General features: G+C 40.1%; 1 protein-coding gene across 4 annotated transcripts in view; it reads left to right on the top strand.

Moving 5' to 3' along the window:
* Positions 1–20,570, top strand: part of plxnb3 (plexin B3) — a 75,508-nt gene that overhangs the window by 25,652 nt on the left and 29,286 nt on the right. Inside the window, exons 1-2 of one of the 4 annotated variants that reach the window (XM_079897158.1) lie at positions 5,937–6,034; positions 16,753–17,872. In XM_079897158.1, coding sequence (XP_079753284.1) covers positions 16,769–17,872 — 1,104 coding nt within the window. In that variant the 5' untranslated portion in view covers positions 5,937–6,034; positions 16,753–16,768. Of the gene's footprint in view, positions 1–5,936; positions 6,035–16,752; positions 17,873–20,570 lie in introns of those variants that run through there. The other 3 variants (XM_079897160.1, XM_079897157.1, XM_079897159.1) reach the window with 3 other exon arrangements.

Raw genomic sequence — 20,570 nt, forward strand, 5'->3', positions numbered from 1 at the left:
TGGCTGTGTATAAGAGGTAAAAACGATATAAATACTGTTTTTTTTCTCACACAAACCGCTCGTTTCGTGTCTTAGGCCATCAATGTGTACTTACGATGGGGAATTGTTTAATTTGGACGATGGGGAATTGTTTTAATTTGGACTCTGTGCATGCTCTTTGAGACAGTGACCACAGACCTGCATTATATGACTGACAGACAAGAACGGTTTGACCTAAAAATATCAAAACTACTGCGGAAAAAAAGACACCTACATCTTGGATACCCTTGAGGTAAGCTAAAACATACCAAAATTTACTTTCAAAGTGAACTATCCCTTTAAGAGATATAACCAGTTTAGAAGGAAAGGTTCTCAAGCTGACTTGACATTACTGTAGCTAAACCCAATAATAGGCACGGTACTTCCTTGAAAATAAGTTCCAGCACAGCGCTACAACAAAGTATAATGAAATTATGGTTAGATAATGCTAACTCTGTTAGAGAGCTGCATATGGCAGTTTATCTGTTCAATAAAATACTTACTCACCTGTTGAGTAATAAAAACACCATCATCTCCACGTTGCGTTTACAGCATTTCAAATCCCTCAGTTCCTGCCCGAAAATGCCAATGTTGATTCTTGTTTTATTACGAGCTTTGTCGCGTTCTCTTTTTCCAGCAGACTCTCCTCTGTTCGACGTTTGTTTAAACTGGTGATTCCCGGAGGTTGGAGATTTAGCTGATCCATGTCAGCCTTTCTCGCTGGTTGTGACAACTAACCTCTGCCTCTCCCACACCAGACACGTGTCAAAGTAGCCGGAACTTTTCTCTATTTACGGATATGAAGAGACACACACGGGCGAGTGATGTGTGTACACAACTTCCCGCAAAAAAATCCCATCAGGTTTAAAATATAAACACTTATAAATTGGCTTACCGTAGTGAATGCAAAAGAAGGATTAATGATGCATTGACATTATGTAAATTTTGTTAATTTTGAATAATAAAAAGTTACATGGTGTACCTCTAAATGAAATAAAATGTAAAAAAATTAACTATTTCAGCTAGTTGCCATGGCAACATTTCTCATTTTCATTTAGTTTAAGTTGAAGGACTAAAATAACTAATATGAAAACTAAAACAAATAAAATAAACATTTATTTTGACGTATTAAAAAAAACGAACAAAATTACAAAAAATGTAACTAAAATTAAAGTACAAAAATAAAATCTAATTTGAATGAACAAACTATAATAGTTGGTTTCACTTTATTTTGATGGTCCTTTTAACACATTCTGTTGTCTGTAAGTAACGCTGCACATACATATCTACTAACTGTTATGTAACTCGGTCTTTTCCATTCAGTGATTGTATCTGGTGCTGGTCCTGTGTGGGTTTTTCTGTGCGAGTTAGTGTTGATGTTTTGTTTTGAATTCAACCACAGGTTCTGCAGAATGCACGAGGTATGAATGCTAGCTACTTTTATGAGTCATATGGCATTGCCAGGCAAACCACAAGGTTCACAGCTTGCTGACGAGGTCTTTATTTTAATCTACAAGGAAGATGTGTCCGGTCAAGTCTGGGTTCTCATCCTGTTCTTTTTATCTGTTATGAATTTCCCCTGTTTTTTATTTGTCTAAAATTGGTGTTCTTAAAGATATAGTTCACCCAAAAATGAAAATATGTGTTTGTTTGTGTGCTTGTTTGTTTTTCTCTCTCTTTTATTTTTTCATTTGCTGGCCAATAATTTCCATGGCATGTCAGCCATCTGTCTGTTTGATTTTTGTTTTATTTTTCTTATTTTGTCTTTTGAATTTGATGGTGGCTTTGGCTTTGGCAAATTAAAAACCAAATAAAAACATGTTTAATATATATATTTTTTATTTACCCTCGTGTCATTCCAGACCTGATGTTTTTGCTGATATTGTTCTGTGGACAGGAGAAATTTGGAAGATTCTTCCCTCCATACAACAACAGTTCCATGTCTTTTAAATCTCCAAAATGGACGAAAAAGTGGCATAAACATTGTCCATATGACTTGTGCACTATTTTTTCCAAGTCTTCCTAACTAAGCCTTTTAAATAGCTTTGTGTGACAAGAAAACCCATATTTATTTATTTATTCAATTATTAAACAAACCAGCAATGCCAATATCATGGTTCAATTCCTCAAAAATGCATAAAAGTGTATAAAAGTGTCTGCCAAATGCATAAATGTAAATGCAAATGAACTTCCCCTTCACTTCTGCTGTCAAATATCATCGCTCATTCAGAATATTTGGAATATATTTCTGTGCTAGATTTTTCGGGGTCACACAAATCTATTGCATGACTTTAGAAGTCACATGAACTACTTTTATAATGTTTTACACTGTTTTCTTTGGAGGATTTGCTCACTCTCATATAGAAAAGCTTTACGTTAGAAAAAACACGTGTTAAAAATATCAGCATATGGGTGCATATCAGCACACGGGTGAGTAAATGATGACGGAATTTTTATTTTAGGTAACGTAACCCTTTAATCAGAGCATTACCAACTCATTAGATCACTTGTTTCAGGATGAACCCGTAATGCTCTGCATTCATGTTGTTTGTTTGCTCTAGCCATTGGCTTCTCTTTCATTTTTAAACACCGTCCACACTGTGACATGCATCCCATGGGTGGCTATCTGAAAAAAATTGATTATTGCTTTCAGGCATCCCTAAGAGCTTTGCCCTCTCTTCTGGAATATTAACACTCTGGATATGTATTGATGTCTGATCCGGTATGGATGTGCATGTGTGTGTGTGCCTGTGTCTGGTTGAGTGTGTGTGCTCTCTATTCACCGCCTGTCCTTGTGTGCCAGTGCGTATTTGGACATGAAGAGCCGTTTAGAGTCCTCCTAACAAATCAGCATTGTTCTGTTGTGAGCCCAGTCCTTGGCTCCAGGAGTGTAAACAGACAACTGTTGGGCGCTGCGCTTCCTGCCAAAACTTCTTATGTGAACATACGCTCCGAGCCCATTCCTCCAAACACGGCCCTCCGCAGTCGGAACGCGCGGCTATTTCTAGTTCCGTACCATTGTCAGGAGAAACGTTTTACACGAAAGCAATTGTAATTAAACGAGAGCCAGTTCTCACATCGCATTGCTCCCGTGTTTCTTCGCATCTTCTCCATCCTCTCCTCCCCCTCACTTCATTATTTCAGGGATGCGTCCATTTTTGTTCCACCTGCCAATAATGGTTTCCACCCACCGGCGCGCAGATTTCCCCCCAATTACCGCATGTCACCCTTTCACCCCGCAGCCCCCTCCCTCCCGGTCCATTCATTACGCTCGCTGTCGCTCGGTCTGCATCAGTCTCTCTCCCTCTTTCTCTGGTCACTCTGTCCGTCTTCTTCCCGTCTTTGTGTGCTGGATTAATATTTTATGAGCTCCTTGATGACGGGTGTTCACTGCTGGGCAAACAGCCCCAGCTGAGCCCCCCCCAGTCTCCCCGCATGCCTGCTCATCAGTAAACCCTCAGGGGAGCCCTTCTCTCTCAACTCTCTCCCCTTCACTGACTCCCTCTCTCTTTCTATCGCTTTCTTCTCCGGCTCCAACTAAATACAATGAGCCGTCATCATTTCTTTGCTGCGTCAAGGAGATTTTGTGCTTTTGTGTGAGGCAGGGTTATTATAGTTAACTAAAACCATAAAAAATATTTCTGTTACTTGAAATGAACTTTAACTGAAATAAAATATATAAACATTTACAGCATTTTTTTTCATTTTGTTACATAACTAAGACTGAAAAATAAAATTATATAGACTTTAAAAAAAGCAAAAACTAATAAAAATGACAAAAACAACAAAATGACTCCATCTTTAACTCAAATTAAATTGAAAACAGAAAACACAAAAATAAAAACTAATTAAAAATATTAATATAATAGTATATAGTATTGTATAATAATCTTAATGATACTAAAATAAAGGCATGTTCACACCAAGAATGATTACTATAAAGATAACTATAACGATATTAGCGTTCACACCAATGCACAATATCGTTCTGTTTATTGTAAGCGCACGTTGCAGTTTCATCTTCTGCTGCTTTAAATGCTTAAGCTCTTTAAAGCAGGATTGATTCTGATTGGCTATAATTCATCAGCTAGAAAAATGAAATCGTTCTGAAAGTGATTCCAACAATATTGTTACTCTGTGCCATTACCGTTATAGTTGTGATGTGATCTCTGCTATTCTTTAATACTTCGAACAATTTTTAGTACTACACCTCTATCGTTATCTTTATAGTTATCATCCTGGGTGTGAACGGGCCTTAACATGGTTTGGATTCACATCTGGATCCGGTTACATAAACTTGCTAAAAATCACATTGTGTTCTTCAAGACTGATCTTAACTTCAATTCAATTACATAAAAAGATGAATTGGTCTAATTTGATTGCCAAAAGTAAGACTGATTAGCTGTAACTACTATAATTGCTAGTTGGTCAGATTAGTTCTTAAGACATACAGTAGTCTTAACTTAGCAGCTATGTTTCTGCATCTGGCCCTCATAACATTTTTGAACATTTGAATCTGAAAAGTAAGACTGATTGCCACTTGGCAAACTTCTAGTTGATCAAACTATTTCTTAAGACAGCAGCTGGCTGCTGATTTCTCCTCGACGGGAAAAGATACTGAAGCGATTTGCAGAAAGGTGCAAGTGTGTATGTTGGCACTGATGATTTTCCCACTGGTGTATTTAAAATGCATCTCTTTTTAAATGCGCTTGTAGGTTGACACCGTGGGAAATGTCACAGCCGGGTGACATTTGACAAATGAAGCCCAGCGGATGGCGAAGAATCTATTAAAGGCGGTGCGTTTGAGAGATCTGCATTCGTTTTCAATTGGTATTGTGTGAACCCGACAGTATCCGTGTCAAAACCCGGTGCAACAGAAACACACGGGTGTCAAACCCCATCTGCTCTCTCCAGCTGCGGCACGGAGAGGCGTGCCGCTCCCCCCACCCCCCCATCACCCCAAATGCAGCACGCTTCACTTCATGCCCCAATGTGAGCATTAAATATTGAGGAGAGGGACTGCAGGCTTAAGTGATCATTTAGGGTGGATTAAACTTTAGTTCATTTTGACCCTCTTAGCTTAACTAAGGTAAAGTAAAAAAAAAAAAAGAATTTATAAACTATTTATTTATAAAGTAAAATAAACTTTAATTACATTAGCGTTGTTTGCAGCTTATCTTAAAACACTAGTAGAAATATTATTATAAAATGTTCCATATGTTTTCACATATGTACAGACCCCCTAATTTTACATATTGCTTCCTAAATAATATTTTTGATATACTGTATATTAAGTGTTTTACTTAATATGTTGTTAAATAAACAATATTTTGAAAAAAAGTTGAGACGTTTTGATAAAGCAGATTTGTATTCATTAAGATGATTCCTAATTTGCATACTTTAAGTTTAAATGCAACAGAATCTCACAATACAAAATAAATATATTCTGGAAAAGTTTCATTTCCATTAATGGTGCTGTTAATGATTTCATTTTAGCCCTTTTGCTAACTTCCTTCAAATGACATGTCACGGTCAGCCAACCCTGTGTCAGCAAATCAGATCGATTGACAGGCACAAGAGAGCACTGTGATTGATTGCATTTCTAATTGGCTAAATATGACTCATTATCATAATAATTTCTGTGATATCTGTCAGATAATAAGGAAATTTGATGTATGTAAAGAGCACCTTTAATGAAAAGGAAAAACTGCTAATATGAAAAGAAAATGTTTAGTCTGTCTGTTCACCTGAAGTGCCTCTCCGTAAGGACAAGCCCCGCCCACTCCCCAAGCGCTTCATTGAAAACTGTTTCATGACGTGTCTGTAAAACCCCGCCCCCTCTCCCTCAGAGCCGCTTTGCGCTGCTCGCCCGAGTCTGAGATCTTCCACAACAATGTGGCACACGCATAATGGGATTTACCGGGTTCACTTTCAAACGCTTTTGTTGTTGTTTTAAAAATTAACGAGAGTTTCGCTTTGCCTTCCAAGGGGATGAAACGCAGTGCCGGTGAATGAAGTGAGTAAAACAGTTCGCTGGAAAACTTTTCAGCGTTTATACGTTTTTTTTTTTGGATTGTGAGCGCTGAATTTGCTCTGTAAATGCTTTAAAAAACACTTTTGCTCTTTAAAGATTTAAAATAAGTGCATTTCAGTTAAAAATGACATTGTTTTGGGTGAAATTTTTAGTGTTAGTGTTACATTGAATGCCAATGAATAAGTTGAGCTTGGGGTTATTAAATTATCAAGTATAGTGATTGGGAATAATGTATTGTATAATACAATAATAATGTATTGTCCTTTTCCCGTACCTGTACCTATTTCATAACTTACCATTAGAGCACTGAATATAATGCATCTTTGTTCAGTTCGTTGTCCAGCATATTCTGTTTATTTTATAACCTTTCAGGAGCTTCACTGCACTCTGGGACAGACCTCTGAGAGTATTCATTGATTTTTGCTCTTGCATTCTATTTCAAGCTCTACCAGCTTCACTTTGATAGGGGATACAAAACAACAACAAAAGAAACATGAAAAGCAAAAAGATTTTCATCTTTATTTAAATGTCTGCCATTGAAATGTAGTTTGCAAACATTTTCAAACTGAGAATTATCTAAAAAAAAATTCTTCTGTAATGCGTTTAATTTTTTAAAAAAAATGCTGTTTGTAAAACTTTACTGGGACTGATTTCGTCTGTCATCGTAGATGAATAACATCACACAAATGCCAATGCATTTGAAACAACATTATCAGACAGCTGCGTTGGCAGCCTATTCTCAAGACTCCAATTAGTCCAAGGTGACTAGTCAAAGACCTACAAATGCCACGATAACCTGTTGTGGAGTGGATCTAATGTATTCAGGCTTAATTGGAAGATAACTAGATGTTTAATCACACATTTACTCAGTGGTTTTCCAGTCTCTGTATCAGCAGCTTGCGGTTATTGTACTATTCCTCCGGGAGGTGTGGCGTAGCACTTTAGGAGTGGCGATTTGGATTGTGTCTTTTCAGCGGCCATACCAAGTTTCGTGAAACCTGAACATCCCTTTTCACCCTCTCTTTCTTTTTTCACGCGCTCCCCCCGTTGTTATGACTCCATTGTCTCCTTTCTAAATGCCTCCTCCCTTTTAGTCCCTGAGGAGTGGTGGGTTTTCACCTTGTGTTCAGCATATGGGGGGCGTAATTAGCTGCTCGTGTTGACATTCTTTTATTGTATCGTGCAGCCGGTACCCACAAACAAGTTTTTTCCTCCCTTTAGTCTCTAATTTGAAATTACACTCCTGCGTATTTGCATTTTCTTTCCCTCTTCAAAGACGGCCCTTATCTTGTAAAATGTTTGGCTTGTAAACGCTTTGGGGAACCTTCATTCAGAGTCATTATTACGCTCCCCAAGCTGGGCAGACAAAACATACAGCTGTGTTTTTTTGTTGTTGTTGTCGTCGTCGTCGTTTTCAGCCTCTAAAACAGCTATTAAATAGGGTGTGTAATGTAAGAAGTAGCCCGTGAATTTAGTGGCGGCTGCCTTCCTGTCGGTTTCACTGGAGTGAGTGTGTTTATCTGCCCCCATCAAATAATTAATGTTGCATTTTTATGCACGCAGATGCTTGTCAAGGTGGTGATGAAAGCAGTGTGGGCCGCTCGCAAGTGAGAGTGGCGGTGTGAAAATGAGAGCCGAAGGTGAAACCTAATAATCATCATCATACGGTTGATGGTTCCAGAACTGTTTTTAAAATTCACAGAGAGTAGACACTTCTCACACTCATCCAGCTTATGAATATAGATGTGCACCTCTCTAACCTGCCAGAACTGTTGAATTCAATCAGCGTAAAATTGAAACGGCTCTTTTTTAAAAGGTTTACTGTGATTACCTGTAGGTTGCTTTCCAAAGAGCTACTCTGTGTCATTTTCCTGTAGTTTCACAGACTTTGCTTGTGATAAAAGCTTGCTTGAGCATCATTATATCTCCCATTGTGGCCATTATGGCTCATTACCATCAAAATAAGATGTCATCATATTTGTTTGTTCAGAGAGGTGATAATTACAGGGAGCCGGAGATGATTGGTTGCCTGGTTCATTTATTCCGACCGCAGCCGTGTTTTCTCCTCCAGAAATTCCTACAGGACCTAAACGCACCCTGCTAACCTCTTGCTCCTCTTGCCGAAACACCCTGATGATATCAGATATCTAGCAGCGTGCATGAAATATGCGCGAAATATTCATGAGCTCAGTTGGAGAGTATAAAGAAGCGATGTAGAGAGGAGGCTTTGCTGGAAACAGGACGGATTGCAACAGAGATACTAGGATAGTTGAGTTGATGCGGCGGGAGGGAGAAAAGATTGAGTAAATATGATACGGCGAGTCTCTTCTATAAAATAATAGGAGTCTGAGTTGCATACAACTGTCAGCGATGAAATATGCACGAGGTTACATTACTAATCGCCGTATTTTATCACACTCCCGCTTTCTGTTCTTCAAACAGCTAGATGCTTTCTCTGTTGTTTTTTGCCTATCTCTCTCTTTTTTTTCAATTTTCCCCACCTTCTCTTTTCTCTCTTTCCATATTTCCCAAAGTATCACCCCCTCCTGCTTGGGTGTAGTATGGAAATGAGAACTTGCCCACCCTCCCTCCGCACAGAGGTGGTGATTAACCACTGCACACACCCCAGGCACACACACTCTCTCTCTCTCTCTCTCTCTCTCTCTCTCTCTCTCTCTCTCTCTCTCTCTCTCTCTCTCTCTCTCTCTCTCTCTCTCTCTCTCTCTCTCTCTCTCTCTCTCTCTCTCTCTCTCTCTCTCTCTCTCTCTCTCTCTCTCTCTCTCTCTCTCTCTCTCTCTCTCTCTCTCTCTCTCTCACACATGCACACACTTGGTGTGCTGACACTTTCATGCCTGGCATCAAAGAGACTTGTAAATCCCAGTCACTCTCACTCTCAGTACGCATTCAAAGACCCAACTCTGTAATAATCAGTGGTGTCTTTGAGATGTGCCCATCTCCTCGAGACATGATGCGTGTTGTGAGATGCTTTGTCTCGCACCAAATTTCCAGGTTTATTTCCACCCTGACACCTACGTTAGCATGGCACAGTCTCACCTGCTGCGACGACCCCATTGATCTCCGCCCGATCTGCTGTGTGCGACGACACATATGCGATCTTACCTTATGACAACTTCTGAAAAAAAGTGACACTAGTTAAGCAAAAATTGGTTGCTTTTTTAAAGGGGATGGATGAAAATGTAATAATTCTTGTGACTTACTTTAATTTGTGGAGCAGACAAAAAAAACAAACGTTTTTTAGAGTTTCTTTTATGGTCCATGCAATGAAAGCCAACAGGCTCAAGTCTTGCCTATTTGTTAACATTAGTTAGCTACATTAGTTAACATTTCCAATGAACAGCTGTTTTTTTTAATTGATTAATAAATACTGTAACTGAACTGATTATTGTTAGTTAATGTTAATTAATACATTAACTAACACTGATGATATTATGTTGTTAAATGTGTAATATGTAATAGCCGGTGATGCTGATATGGCAATAAACTCAAATACTACTACTACTACTACTACTACTACTACTACTACTACATTAACTAACATTAACTAATGAATGAGACCAAATCATGTTCCACAAAAGAAAGTAAGGCATACAGGTTTGGAACGACATGAGGGTGAGTAAATGATGACAGAATTTTCATTTTTGGGTGAACTACCTTTAATTTAATTTGCTGTCTGCTGGTTCTTGTATCGCTTTAAGAATTTAGACGCTGTGCTTTTAAATGATCTGAGATGTTTTAACGAGGCGCAATGATGCATTTTGTGAGACACTTTGTGTCACATCAGATTTCCTGGTTACTTTCCAGTGAAATCTCGCTGCCCCCACATGCTGTGACCGCTCAGCCGACCTACGCCCTCTTTGTGTGGCATGAACAGACGTGAATACGATGCAAACATCTTTTCTTAGAAGTTCACACCTTGAGAAAGTGATCCAATTAGGCTAAGCAAAAATGTCATGACTTGGTTATTTTATCAAGCTTTTGCTAGAAGGGCGTGATTAGCATTCATGAATTTACATGCATCTGCTTGTACATGCAGAATTTTGCATTAAAGCTTGAAGCATGTAACCAAGTATTCAGATTTGCGGGGTAATTTGTAAAAAAATATTTAAATGTCAATAGTGATCAATCAACATTTCTGAATGCTTTAGAGATCCATCCTTAATGTCTATAGTGGATACGGCCACTTAAACATAAAAATAGTAGCCAGACTATATTGTTCTGTCAGTTCAGACAGTGTGCTTTAAATTAGGAGAGACGTTTTTGTCTCCTGTCAAGCCTACTGAAGCGATTCCTTCCTCTGATAGTGCAAGCACACAGCATGGGTGGGGTTCGCATGTCTGTCTGTTGGCTCACCCCCATGGAGGAGTCTTGGACTTTGAAGCTTGTCTTATTTTTTAACATACACAGAGGCTCACTTTTTATTTTTTTAATTTGCCAGCTAGATGCTTTGTGTGATGTCCTTCAGTTTTTTGTGTTTTCATGTGTGGAAAGTGTCTGTCTGGAAGCATTGCGTGTACGTGTAAGCTTTGTGTCTGATATTGTGTTTTGCGTATTATGCACTCTGCAAAGAAATTAGACACACATGCACTCTATAATTACAACCGTGTCTGTTTCTGGGGGTAATGAGTGTTGAGTGAGCTTAGCAACCTAGCAAGTATGTGCTTTGTTTTAATATGCTGCTGTGTAGGAGAGGAAGTTTACAGAGATTGGGAACGCGCACGCACACACACACACACACACACACACACACACACACACACACACACACACACACACACACACACACACACATACACACAGAAGAGGATGGGCAGAACAAGCGCTTCCAGCCAGGGTCAAAGGTCAGCCTGCAATCGAAATGACTCTCCCCGAATTGGTTGCACCTTTCGGGAATGATAAACTCTGCTACCTTCTATTTAAAACATGTTTACATGTTGCAAAAGCTGTTATTAGCGATATGCATGCAACATAATAGCTATTGGTCTGGTTTTACAATGCAATGGTGCAAAACCAGCATCCATTTATTTCCACCCTTTGTCAAGTCCCAGTTCTTTTGTGTGTGCTTGTGTAAGGAAGAGCTCGCCTCCAATATATATCCCAAGCTCTTTTTCCATTCCTCCTCACAAAGGCAGTAGCTATTCCTCTTTCTTGGTGAATAGGGAATGTGTTCTCGCTCTCTCCCATGATGCCCCGAAACAGTTATTAACATTTAAGTAAAAAAAAAAAAAGGAGATGAATGCTGATGCTGCAAAAGCTCAACCTAATTCAAGCTGTGAAATTGCCTGTTTTGACAGTATAAGAGACCTCCTGCATTCTCATTTTTAGCACACTTTTGTTCTGTGTCATTCTCACCCTGTCTGCCTCTGTTAGGTGGATCTGTGTAGGAATGGTTGCACACTGGGTGGGATTCAATCGCTCGGTCTCTGTTTCGCTTCTGTTTGCCACTCTCAGTTAAATTTTCGGTGAGGATACGGTGGTGGTGGCACACCCTCTCTATTTAGACGCTCTAGAGCTGTGAATGCCTCAGCGATTTATTCATTCAAGACTGACACGTAGCATTTACATATTGTCATTTGAATATCAGTATGATATCCTTTTTTTTATTTTTTTTTTATCATTTTAATCAAGGTTACTTGCGCAAAAAAGCCACCATTTTTTACCCTCATTCTGAGCGTAGAGTTTATCAGGCGGTTTTCGCTACTGTACCTTTAAGACGGCTATGTATAAATGACCTCGGTTTTGATTTACAGGAGTTCCTGTTGCTCAAACAATAGAGCATGGTGTTAGCAATGGCATGGATTAGATTCCTAGGCAACACATCAACTAATTACAATGTGTACCTAGAATGCTGTGTTAGGCCTGTGACACACTAGACTATTTTCAAATCTTCAAACCGATTTTTACACCGTAGGAGACCACAGACATCAGGACAGTTTCAACTGATTATTAACATAATAATCCTCAGAACGCACACACTAGATAATTCGACCAGACCGTGAGACCACAAACCTACTGATTGTAGTAACGATCTCACAGTGACACGAGATCTCACAGAAACTCGCGTGATCAAACGTGACTTCAGAAGAAAAACAAACATGAAGGACAATTAACTTAATCAGCTGGCTTTCCTGGCGTACTTCCTTTTTTGCAGCAAAAAAGAAATTAGGCTGACAAGACGTTATAGTCTTCTTTCTCAATCCTCCACTTTCGTGACATGTTTGTGGCTGCCATGTTTCAGCTATAAAAGCATGCAACATCCGGTTGGTGGAGCTTGTTGCTCTCATTGGATATTTGATATTTGCAATTTGGGTTCGAAGAAGCTCCGACGCGATCGGGAGTAGTAAAACAATCGTAATGACATCACAAAATTTAGGATATTTTGGACAAAAAGTCGGTTGCGACAAGCCTAAACTCTGGCCACGCCCCCATATCATTGGGGGTGTAAATCGTGCCCAAAATCTCTTAATTTTCAAGTGGTTTGGCGAGCATAAGTCAGTTGTCATAAGTCAGTCACTTTGTTCACACTGTCATTCAATGAAAATGTCTGTTGTGACATCATAGCCATGATTAATTCTACATTTAGAGGTAAATATAAAAAGGTAAACTAATATGGCTTCATTGCACAGTAGCGTACATGCTAATCGGTTTCGGACAACTGCAAAAACGAGCAAAAAGAGTTTTAAACTTGGCTGGTTATGTGCAGTTTTAGAAGAAAATAAATGACTTGGAAAAATTGGAAAAAGCTCTAACATATGTATGACTTTTTGTAACTTCTCTGGTTTGCCTAACATCAAAATGTGTCGGAGCCTATACTGAACTTATTTTTTTAAATAAAAGATCAAGGGAAATTTAAATTTTCATGGTATGACCACTTAAAAAGTGCTCTAGAATATTTTTTTGCTGACTGCATAATATCAAAAGCATGACAACTTATTATCAGTGTTTTTCCACTCTGAAAGTCCAAGTCAGCATCATTTAGCTTTTCCAGATCCTGTTGTGCAAGACCTTAACGAAACAGGTCATGACTAAGGATAAGAAAAATCAGCTGGCGGTCTGTAGGCTTTCTGAACTCGTTTCTTTTGATCATGTTCATTAAACGTGGACAGCATGAGTCCTTAAGCTAGGTAGACAAGAGACACCGTACAAAGCGATGTTCAGCTTTCAGCCTTCATAAACAAGGTGATGCATGAACGCATGAACTCTCCAATCAAAAGCCTAACTGAAAAGTGGCTAATCTCGCCAGCATGTCAAACTGTCCTTTTCTTACCCACCATTCCTTTGAAGGTGGAGACGAGGTAAAATGTTATGCATACTGATAGATTCCAGCTTCTCTGGAATTCCCCCCTCCTTCACTCCTCTCCTTTGCTCTTTCTCTTCATCTCTCATATACTAGGCCCTCAAGACTTCTTGGCTGCTGTGATATGAATTAAAGATGAATCTTTCTTTTCCCTCTATAACTTTCTCAGACACTCAGTGTCCTCTGATACTTTTTCTCCTTCAAAAATGGAATCGTGTTTGGCGTACTTGCAGAAATTAGTCAAGCCTCTCTCTAGACTTGACTTGCTTGCAGGCAAGCCTAACTATTACTATTTGGGGTTAGGGATTTGAACAAACTCCTAACCCTAAGTGTTACACCTCAGCATGCAACGTCTCTCAATGTTTGCCTGACAGACATGATGGCTCAAATTGTGTGGCTTGTTGAGGAAAGGTGTGCTGTGCAGTACAAATTAGTTTTAGTGGAAGTTTTAGAGGAGATTTGGTCACTTTTCAGCTGGTCAGGCTGGGAAACCCGCATGCTGACTGGTTACACCAAGTTAAGCCAGCTACGACCACCTCAGATCAGACCAGAAAACCAGTATTTTCACAAAGAAAGAAATTGTTTAAATATGAATAAAAAGGAAGTAAACACTGTAACCAACAGGGCACTCGGCAATCTGGTTAGTTTGTATGCACTGGGAATGCACTTTATTTTTTCAAATAAACAAAGTAAATAAGCAGACATGGTAATTTTACATACAACAGACATTAGCCAGGTTTCCATTACAGATTTGCGCAAAACTTTTACAGTATTTTATAAATGTCGATAAAAAAATATTGCGAAATGACGTCATTTCCATTAACTGATGTTATGAGACTAAAACAAGTTTTTTTTTCCTTTCGCAATAAGTCATTCCAAAAATCATGGCAATGGATGTTAGTAGGTTTAAGTATATCGCATCCACTGCGCTAGCCATGATTTTTAATCGAAGGAGACGTAGGTGTGTTATCCAATCATTAATGGCAAGGAAAGCCCCTTAAACTTGGGAGCGGCTACATATTTCTGGGTGTTTCTCCCTCCTAACTGCTCCGAGGTCTTGATCAATTGTGGCATTTCTTTGTTGTTTAGAATCCAGTATTCCCGTAATACTTTTGTCTTTTATGAGTTTAGTAAAGAACTCTGTCTCTGTCCAAACATACCGCGCTATATTTAAAGAATGATCATGTGACTCTAAATGCAAAAAATCCATTGCAGTTTTGCGAAATTCTTCTCGAATTGCCTGAAAAATCTCCTCATGCGAGCGGAAAAAAACGTTTTTGCAATATATGGGAGTTTTTGCAAAATTGACATATTGGGCATATTTTTCAATTCGCAATTTCAATTTGTGCAATTTGAAGGGTAATGGAAACGCAGCATGAAAATGACATGAATATGGCATAGTGGGCAACTGAATATATTGCAGCATAGTTTGAAATCAAGGATTTAAAAGTCTGCAAGGTTTATGAAATTATATTCAAAGACTGTTTAAAATTATATAAATGCAAACATGCTGACACTAAATTAGAAAGTTTTATAGTGTTTGACTTTCTATTACTAATAATATAAAAAACAAATGCTATAATACTTTTTTGTATAACATTTCCTTAACAGAGACGTAAACTAATGAATACGGAAAATGGGAGCGCTGCGTGCTCAGGTGATGGCGTTCTCATCGCCGTCAAAATAAAAGTCCTGATTCCGACACATCGACCTAACAAACAAAAAACCTATCGGATGATGTCAGTCGACCACTACACACAACACCCTAGCAACCACATAAAGCTAAAAAACATTGAACACATTAGCAGTTGCATAGCAACTCCATGGCAACCACCCAGAACATCCTAACAATCACATAGCATCTATATAATACTGTGAAACACTACTTATATAATACTTAAAACCACTCAGAACACGTTGGCAACCACACAAAATGTTGGAAAACATTTCGAACACCTCAGCAACAGTATAGCTACACCCTGGCAACCACATGTAATAATCTAGCATCATGGTATTGAGTTCTGCAAGGGAGGCACGGGCACCACACGTTTTTTTAAGAAAATGAAAAACTAGTTTTTATTGCATCAGATGATTCTTTATTTTCTCTGTTTTGTTCAAAGGTTGATAACTGAATGTAACCACTGATCTTCGTGTCTTTTGAATGGTTGAATAAAGCGGTGTCTGTTTTCTCGGTTTCATGATTTCATCAGTAAAACCAGAAAGGCAACAGCTACAGGCATCATGCATAATTTAGCACCTAACTTCTTCACATCTCTATTTTACTTTTTTATCAGCGCGCTCATATTTTCTCACACACACACACACACACACACACACACACACACACACACACACACACACACACACACACACACACACACACACACACACACACACACACACACACACACACACACACACACACACACACACACACACACACACACACTCTCTCACTCTCTCTCTCTCTCTCTCTCTCTCTCTCTGTTTCCCGTTTCCCCACTAGCCCTCACCCTCTCTCTTTCCTTCTCTCCCTCTGTCTCTAATCTTGATAATTCTGAGGAACACTCTAGTCATTCTCATGTCATCTTGCGGCAGTCAGTATCGGCCAGTAAACAGTGAGTCGGACACCCAGAGACAGACACAAACACCAGCAAAGGATTTTAATGATAACAGGAGCCCACATCTGGCGAGCTTTGGTACGTTTTATCAGCCGCTGTTCTTGCGTTTGCGACTCGCACGCTGACATTCTGACTTTTCTGAAGTAAACTCCAGTATTATTGCATGTTTCGTGGTCTTAGATGCGCGTCTTTTATTGAATTGGACCAAAGCCTGGCAGTCTCACTCAAGCATCCTTCACTGCCTGTGTGAAGGTGGCAGGACTTTGATGAACAAAAGAATGTATTTGAAGCCTGTAGTCTTTGTGCTGCATGGTGATGTGCGGCAGTAGGTATTCTTTGGGGTGTTTTTTTGTTAACTTAACATTTGTCTTCTCTCTCTCTTTCCCCTCTCTCTCCTTCTCTTTATTTCTCTATCTTTATTTTTCTCTCCCGATCCCTATCTGAATCACCTCCTCTCTCTGGTTTCCGCTAAAACTGACTATCTTGCTTTGCCTTCTGACTCTCTTCCTTCCTTTTCATGTGTTGCTCAACTTTCCATGCCCCTCTCCCTCTTCCTTACTGTCTTTCCCCGTATCTTCGCATCCTTCCCATAAATCTCTTCATGCACGCTGCCTTCACTTTTCTGACTTTGCATTTCCGACTAACTTTTATCCCTGCTATTTACGTTCCTGCCCTTTCCATCCATTCTAAATGATCTTTCTTCATGCGTGCTGCTTTTCAACTGCCTCCCTCTCTCTCTCTTCTTGATCTCTATCTCTTTTCAGCAGGTGAGGGGGTGCCATGCCAGCTGCTGCTCCCCTGTTGCTGCTCCTCGCCATCTTGTGGTGGCCTCTGGTAATGCCTCTGGTCCCCAGTCATCTTCAAAGCCCCCCTACATTCATCTCCCTCAATGGCTCCCGCCTCAATCACCTCCTGCTCGACAGCCACTCGGGCCATGTCTATGTGGGTGCGGTAAATGTGCTCTATCACCTTTCCCCAGAGTTGCAGCTGCTCTCTTGGGGCAAAACAGGGCCTAAACTAGACAGTCCAGACTGCCTACCACCCATCGACCCCACTGATTGCACCCAGGCGGAAACCACAGACAACACCAACAAGCTTCTGTTACTGGAAGAGGTCAAAGGAGGGTATCCACTCAGCCTGATTGTGTGTGGGACGGTCCTGCAGGGCATCTGCGAGAAGCGAAACTTGGAGAACGTCTCTCAGGTGCTGTACAAGACTGACAACCCTGTGGACACGCAGTATGTGGCGGCAAATGACCCTCGAGTGTCCACTGTTGGGGTGGTGGTGGAGCAGAAAGGTGTTCTGCTCATGCTCGTTGGACGGGGCTACACCAGCAAAGGACCTGGTGGGATCCCACCAATCACGATGCGGCGCTTAGCCCCAGTTGCACGTCATTCTGCACCGGCATTCTCTCACGAAGAACTTGGAAAGCTGGTCGTTGGTAGCTACTCCGAATACAACAACCACTTTGTGAAAGCACTCCAGCACAACAACTATGTCTACTTTGTGTTCTCTCGACGCGACGTGTGGGGCAAACGAGAGTATCGGACATACGTTTCGAGACTCTGTGCAGGCGACCCCAACTTTTATTCTTATGTGGAGGTGCCGCTTTCCTGCGGTGGAGGATACAATCTGGCGCAGGCGGCCGTGCTTGGCACACACCATGATCAACCTGCACTGTTTGTGGCAATGGCTATGGGACAAGCGTCGACTCCCACACCCACAGACAGGTCAGCTCTATGTGTGTACATGGTGGAGAAGCTGGATAAAGCCTTGCATGGCGCCCAGCTACTTTGTTACACACAGGAGGGCAAAGACAGCAATAACAAGGAGAAGGCGTACATTGAGTACGAAGTGTCCTCCAGTTGTCTGAAGCTCCCGCAGGTAAGTTGTTGGCCTGGGTTTTTGCAGTCATTCCTCAAATAGGATTACAACCCCCTGAAATTCATCATGTAGTCCTCAAAGGGCCTTTGATGACTCTGCCAACTGATCCAACAAAATAGAAATTTTGCTCTTTGCCAGTTTTTCTTGTTCCCTACACCCCTTCCACCATTCAAAATCAGTTCCGCTTCAGACCCCTCCAAATAACGGCTTAATTTAAACATTAGCCAATAAGATAGTGGTGTAGGCTGTTTTTTTTGCGGTAGCATGCAATTAGTTATCCGCTTATTTTGCCAATCTCTGACAGTTGTACCCGCCTACCTCAGCATGGCTTCAAAATACTTTCTACTAGCAGACGAAGGGAGTGGTTCCATGAATGCAGCGGCTTTTAATGAGGGGTAAATCCACAGCTAAAGAGCGATAAGTAGGAATATACAGCTAAGGATAGCCACAAGATATCGGCCCATTAGCCGGGTCGTGTAAGACAGCATGGCGTGTGGTTTCTTGGCGACAGATCAGGGTCAGCTGGGGCTTTTTTGCGACGGGTGTAAGTCTGGGCGAGTGGCAGCTGCCTCAGTGCTGACACAGATTAGCGTCCAGCTGCCTGCGCCAATGCTAATCCGCACGGCATAACAAATGCAGCGGTATCTCCCAAACTTCTGCATGTCACTGGGCTGATTCTAATTCTCTGCTCTGTGAATTTCAGAGATATTTCCATCTTTAGTTTGTGCAACCGTAATGTAATGGCCATTTAGCATAACAAAACAAGTTTGTGAACTGTAATTTTGGGTATACAGTGGTTTGTGTAGTTTATGGTTTGTTTTAAGTGTGACAAATGAGTACTGGAGAGTTTCTAAAGAGCGAAATCTAAAGAGGTTTTGTTCGGAGGAGGAAAGTAGGTATGGAGACTAATGGAGAATGGTTACTGTTCAATTCATGTGTCTCCTGCTGTGTGGAAGGGGGTAGTGTTGTATTAGTATGAGCTTGGGAATGAAAAGGAGTAGTGTGTATGTGTGTAGCCTCTGGGAGGTGGTTAAATCCAGCTTAACGCTGCAGCTGGTTTGAGTTTCGCTGACCCACATCCTCTCTGAGCTCACTGCCCCTGTGACCAACACCCACAGAAGCCCACTGAACCGATGACCTCAAAGAAATAATAATGTCACCACATTTGCGCTGTACAGTTCACTAGAATGTCTAATATATGACTTCTGTCTGCTAGTCAGCTAAAATCTGCAATTGCTGATATTATGTAATTATCAAATCAGTTTTAGATGTGCGTAATAATTTAAACGCTTATGTTCAAACCTGTGTGACTTAGAAATTATAAAGATAGTACAGAAATGCATGGAAACTACTGACTAGAATGAAATTGCATGGGAATAAGATAGTTCTCCTTTTGTACACAATGTCCAGGAAGGGTTATTAAAAAAGTAAATGTGGTTAGTTCTTATTTCATTTTAACTTTAAGGTCATTATATTCATGTTGCAATTTTAACAGTTATTGCCATCTCAATAATTCATAGGAAGTATTGCAGAATGGCTGCTATTATCTTGTTTCAAACCAGTAGGTGCATTTGGTGTTTCTGTATTTGACCTCCTTTGACTTCAGTTGCGTGCCACCGTTCCACTGTCCCGCGTGGCCACTCCCCTTGGTCTGTTAGCTGAGGTATTGTGTCCGTCCGACCACTGACAGCTGCAATTCTAGAATAGCATTAGGTCAGGACACACAGACCCATGGCTGGCTCCAGTGAGTGCATCTAAAAATCACTCCCAGCCATGGATACATGATGGGTTGTGTTTGACAGACATCATTATAAAAGCAGCTGAGCTTTTTTAGTATTGATTTTTATGCACATGGCAAGGACAGGATGTTTCTGGCACTATCCAAATGTTAAAAGTTGACTTTGGAAAGTTTGTACTTGCAGTGTTTAGAGCTCAGACTTAATATTCTACTTGCATTTTGGATATTAATTGTTTATAATGTCGCCGCTCAGGGTTCCTGTCTCCGTATTGTAAGCATTGGGGCACACAGCTGTCTGTCTGTGTGATTAGCCCGAACCTCATTATTTCCAAAACATTTAACATTCATTAATTCCTAAACTGTTTGTATATCATTGGACTGAATTCAAAGTACAGCCAAGTTGCATATATTAGAAACTTGCATGCCATTTCATGTGAACTACCAGTCAAATGTTTGGACATACCTACTTATTATTATTATTATTATTATTATTATTATTATTATTATTATTATTATTATTATTATTATGTTCTGCATCTTAGGATAATAATAGTAAATCATTAAAACTACGATTTTTTTTTTTATTCATAAAATTGTTTTCAGCCAAATTAATGAGCTGCATCCTTGGATGGTTTTTAAAATTATTGAAGAAGTAATATATGCTGGGCAATTGCTGGCAGCTTGTCCCTTCACTATACAGTCAAACCCATCTATTAAATTAAAAATAGTCTACAAAACTATTTAATGAATTCAAGCGTAAGCTTTTAAATCAAATGGTTTTGAAGTGTCAAGTGTCCACACTTTTCACTAGTAGTGATGTTTTAATGAAAGAACACTGCAATTCTATCTCAATAATTTCTTTCCTACTGTCTCTGTCAATAAAGGTAGGCAGAAATCCCTCTGCCTACTGTCACAGAGAGTCCTCTGTGCACTAAATAAAGTTGTCAGCAGTGGCGTATA

This window comes from Squalius cephalus (assembly GCF_949319135.1).
Source record: "Squalius cephalus genome assembly, chromosome: 16".
In the NCBI taxonomy this organism is placed as follows: domain Eukaryota; kingdom Metazoa; phylum Chordata; class Actinopteri; order Cypriniformes; family Leuciscidae; genus Squalius; species Squalius cephalus.